The sequence below is a fragment of the Penaeus vannamei genome, chromosome 1, assembly GCF_042767895.1.
Source record: "Penaeus vannamei isolate JL-2024 chromosome 1, ASM4276789v1, whole genome shotgun sequence".
In the NCBI taxonomy this organism is placed as follows: domain Eukaryota; kingdom Metazoa; phylum Arthropoda; class Malacostraca; order Decapoda; family Penaeidae; genus Penaeus; species Penaeus vannamei.
Window position 1 is genome coordinate 38450875 of NC_091549.1, and position 5000 is coordinate 38455874.

General features: G+C 33.1%; 1 protein-coding gene across 1 annotated transcript in view; it reads left to right on the forward strand.

Moving 5' to 3' along the window:
- Positions 1 to 5000, forward strand: part of aralar1 (calcium-binding mitochondrial carrier protein aralar1) — a 41290-nt gene that overhangs the window by 15782 nt on the left and 20508 nt on the right. Inside the window, exon 3 of the mRNA XM_070122800.1 lies at positions 4082 to 4248. Within this exon, the coding sequence (XP_069978901.1) occupies positions 4082 to 4248 (167 nt within the window). The remainder of the gene's footprint in view (positions 1 to 4081; positions 4249 to 5000) is intronic.

A 5000-nucleotide genomic window follows, 5' to 3' on the forward strand; every position in this document is an offset into this window, starting at 1 on the left:
CTGCCAGTTTAAATTTAGAGGTATGTCTGACAATGGGTTTATCATTTTCAATGAAATTGCAGGTTGTTTATTGAGTCAGTCATGTGAGAAGGTGTATGAAGCCTATTTTTTGCTAAATATGAGGCACACATTGGAATGTGAAAAAAATATTAATGTTAGCTACCATTCCTGTTCACATTTTGTTTTCCTGTATTTTTTATGCAGGAAAACAGTGGCTCTTTATAGGGGATACTGTCTTCACTTGTAACACCCCATGATTGTATTTTTTCCTTGACATGCACTCAATATTTCTTTGAATGATTCAATACCATGTTTCAAGATAAAGAATTACCACAGGATATCATCTCCAGAATAGTTGCTTTTGTAGGATGCAGGCCACCATATGAAGGAATTTGCAGAGTTAACAGGTGACATTCAATGATCAGTTAATCTATGGGGTTGCTAGGTACTGGAACAGGGAAAGGGTGGCCACCCATACCCACATCCCTCACCCACATCCCTCACCCTGAGGCTAACGAAGACACAAGGGCTATAGGAGTCATCGTGCTGTGAGGAATCTATTCTCACTCATACACTAAAGAAGCATAGCACTGACTTTGCCCTGAAATATCTCACTAGGAGTGAACAGCAGTTGTTTAATGTCTTGTGGACTGATTAAGCTGCCTTTACTGTCACTAGTAATACAGGTAAAAATGTTTTCAGCTGTGTGGAAAGTGACCTCTTTTTACATGCGGGATAGTCAAATACCCATAATCTTTGATGGTTCTGGGGTCTTTCTCTGGGAGGGGAGTCTATTTTGCATTATTTTGTAATTATTTACCTACTCTTGAATTGTCCTGTAATGATTCTGCACTTGCCCATATGGCAGAATCTTGATTAAACTGCCTCACAGAAAAAGCTTGGAATCTGCCCAGATATCAATCCCATAGAGAACTTTAGTAACATGATTAAATGTGACATACAAAACATGGATATCAGCTTTCTTCACAATCATGAAGCAGCAATTAAGGAGTCATAGGGAAAGATGCCCTCTGAAAGTCTTCAAATACTGGCTCTATCACTGCCACAGATTGAAGGGAGTTAAGGGGCATCAGGAAGGGTGTACTAAGTAGTGGAGATGAAATGGTAAAATTATAATGCCTTTAGTATACTTTTCTTACTTGCTGCTTGTGTATAGACATTACCTTATATTATCTACAGGTACTGTATTTTGTTTCAAAACATACCTGGAAGAAAAACAAAAGCAAAGTAACAAGTGTGAAGATACCCATCAGGAGTTGACTGAAAGGGAAGAAAATATTTTAGGAAGACAAAGATTTTGGAGAATATTTCTGTTTGATTTTGATACTGTAATTAAGGAGGTCTATGATTTGAAGGAGTACTTAATAAGTTGAGCATATGTTTTATATGGTGTGATTTCATATATTTATGGATAATCATTTTTAGCTTAAAGTGTAAATGCATTTGTAAATTTTATGCCTAAAAAAATATTTTTGAACATTTTGGACACTGAAGGCTTCCACTGAAGATCAATACAGTTTTTCAGCAATAGGCTGAAAGACTTGTGTGGAACCTGTAGTGTGTAGGGATATGAAGATATAACCTAAGCAAAGAAAACTAGCATCATGTGTTAAATTTTATCCTGTATTCTTAGGTACATTAGTGATATTCAGTGATGAGGGGAATTGTATAAGAGATTGAAAGTTATAACATCAGAATGAAGATGACATAGGGCATTGGTTGTCTTGATGTAAACATAATAGCATACTTCATTGTGGTATGTGCACTTTGACACTTACTCTTTTATGACTGCAGTTGCTCACATACCCATTCTCATTCTCATACACATATACAGTCTCAACCACATGGGCACACAAACAAGTAAGCATTCAATACTTGTATATTGTATTTTGAGTCCTATTCATGTATATATTCATCTATGTTCATTATGTATGTATTTTACATATGTCATTGTGTATTAAATGTATGTGATACATAACCTTAAGCTTTTGTTTCCTTTTTGAAATGTGCATAAATGTGCTAATGCTTTTTTTTTTTGCATCACTAATTCTTAGCACATGTTCAGACCATTTCATAAAGTCAGTTTCACGTTATAGGTAGTTTTGATGAGCAAATATTATCAAAATCTTAGAAAACACAATCAATTCCATACAGATGAAGAAAAATTATTTAATCTGATATGTGTATGAATGTGTGTTTGTTATTTGTTTATTTTCTGTAGACTGGATGCCATTTATGAGATGCGCCTTCATGCATTTTCTTTTAGTTAATAGGGAAAAAATATTAAAATATAATGAGGCTTTCTATTATCTGAAATTATTTGGCTGTGAGGAATGTATCAGGACATACCTTGTTTATGGATGTGAATGGTAAGTGTTTGCATTGCCTGTGTGATACAGAAACTAGCGTGAATAGTGTGTCCTTTAAGTGGAAGAATTTTATGAATGTGGTGAAATATATATATATTAGTAGTTCTAAGCATTTTTTTTTGTTCAATTTCAATTGCACTACATTGAATTGTAATAGGATTAAGAGTACCAATTTTTGTGGTGACATTTTCTTCTGTATTTTACAATTTAACTGTGAATTAGTGATTAATTTGAAGGAAAGCCAGAAAGGCAACAACAGTATTTAAGATAATGAAATTTCAGGTGTAGGTGCACTTGCATGTAACTTTGTTAATTGTAATGTGACCATTGTAAGGCTCAGCCATTGCTTGTGTATTTCTGCATATAATGCTTTCTGATAAAATTTATGTTTTTTTTTATGAGGCATAGCCTCTATAAGCAGTGACAAAGATATGAAATAAGTATTAGACATTAAGGTTGACAATATTGTTTTTGGATATTTTACTTATTGTTCATGAACATTAGAAAAAGATAGAAAGTAGAGAAAATGTTTCTTATCAATGTCACAGCTCATTGGTAGACTGTGTAGATGATCAATCATGAAAGGTAAAAGAAAAAAAGAAGATAAAGCTTTGATTTTTTAACAGATTATTTTTGTTGTTGTTATGCATTTTTAGTATTGTAACACCCTTCATTACCCAAAAGATTAACAAAGAACATATCCAAGGATTCTGATATGGTATCTAGATAAATATTCTTAGAGTAGATGTGAGACAAAAATGTTTTTGCATAAGACAGTTGTGTTTGTTTGCTCAAGTAAATATTGATAATACATTCTTTTTTTTTTGTAAGTGTGAAGTTTCAGATATTAAGTTATATTGTGTATCAACTTCAACAAGATTGGATGTAAATAATTACACTGGTGTATACTTAGCTCACACTGGCATTATAAAGGAGAAATATATGTGATTGTGCACTTTGTTCTTATTAAAGACAATGGGATATGAATAGTGTATTTAGCAAAGGAAAATTATTTAAAATATGGCTGTATTCTGAAATTCTTTATTCCCCCCCAAGTTGCTTTATTTTCTGATGTGATTGTAATGACCTTATTGCATATGGGTTATTATATGATACTTAAGATTGATGCATTACAGGTATTGCCTTATAATAGCATAGAATTTATTAGTTCATGTTATACAAATAGTTGTATGTGAGATAAAATTATTTCTGTGTCTTCTCTTAATAATAAACTAGTCTCTCTCCTGCAGTGGTTTTCCAGCTGCATGGTAGGCGTAAGTGGCAGTTCTTAATACAACATGTCAAAAAGGCTTAGTATCCTGTAATTCATTTGATAGCATTGTTGTTAGGCAGAAAATCCTATGACTTATACTTAGCTTATTACATAATTAGATGATCAGTACAGTCTGCATAGTTATGTTTCTGCAGTAATCATTAACAGTGATGGGACACTTTGTGCTACTAAACTAAGTAGAATTGATATTGATCAGGAAAGTTCCAGAGTATTGCAGTTGTCAGATATTTAGATTTTGTGTGAAATATGTCATTAGGAAATTTTTACTAAGTATGCATGTTATAAAGGCAGATTTCACCTTTTGAAACTTTTCCCTCTATACATATCTTTCACAATTTAAGTTTTACACTTCACGTTGTATTATTAGTTATATTTCACACCAGTTTTTGTCCCTCAGGAAAATTGTGTACAGTGACTTGGAAGCCCTAACTCCTGAGCAGTACATGAAGGTGATCACACGTAAACTGACTGACATCAAAGCTGTCCATAGTCCAGAGCAGCGTGGAGCATTGATCCAGGTGCTTGAACAAGTGTACAGGTTCACTCTTGGTTCACTGGCTGGTGGTTAGTATAATGACTTGTCTCTTTTATTCTTTTACATTATTCATTCTTATTCATATTAATAGAATATACCGACTCCAAGGAAATTTATTTCTCAAATTCTGGAGATAGAATTAGGTTTTTTTAACATTTTCATTCATATTGTTTGTATGTGCTACATTTTTTTCTCCAAGACCATCAGAAGATAGAGATGGTTTTTATTAAATAATGTTGTGTAATATTCATTTTGCCAATTTATGAAATCAACTAGAAAATATGGCAGAAGAAATAAGTTGTATGACAGGAAATTTTATTTCATACACCTAAGACTTCAGGTCAAATTCTCTCCTGATTTTGATGGGTGAAAGGATTTCTTCCTTGAATGTTATTTCAGCCTTTCCATAGATGCTAAGACTTCAAAAATTCAGGACAAGTAAGAGGTTTCAATGAAACACTCACAAATGGGCATAATTTTTTCAAAACCAAATTTTAAGGAAATATGTCTTAACTTAGAAGTAGGGCTCTGTGATTATAAAATAACAGATTTGTTTGCAAGAGTTGAAGTTACTGGGGAATGTAAGTGGTAAGGATGCAAATTTGTAACACATTATCAACATATGCAGTCAGCAGACTCACTGAATCTGCTTTCTAGCACTGTGCTTGGTATTTCCTGCTGAGACACACAAAGATATCTACAAAACCGCAAAACATATTATCACAAGACTCGCCTTCATCATTATGTGTAGATTGAAATACATTTCTATGCATTGATACAA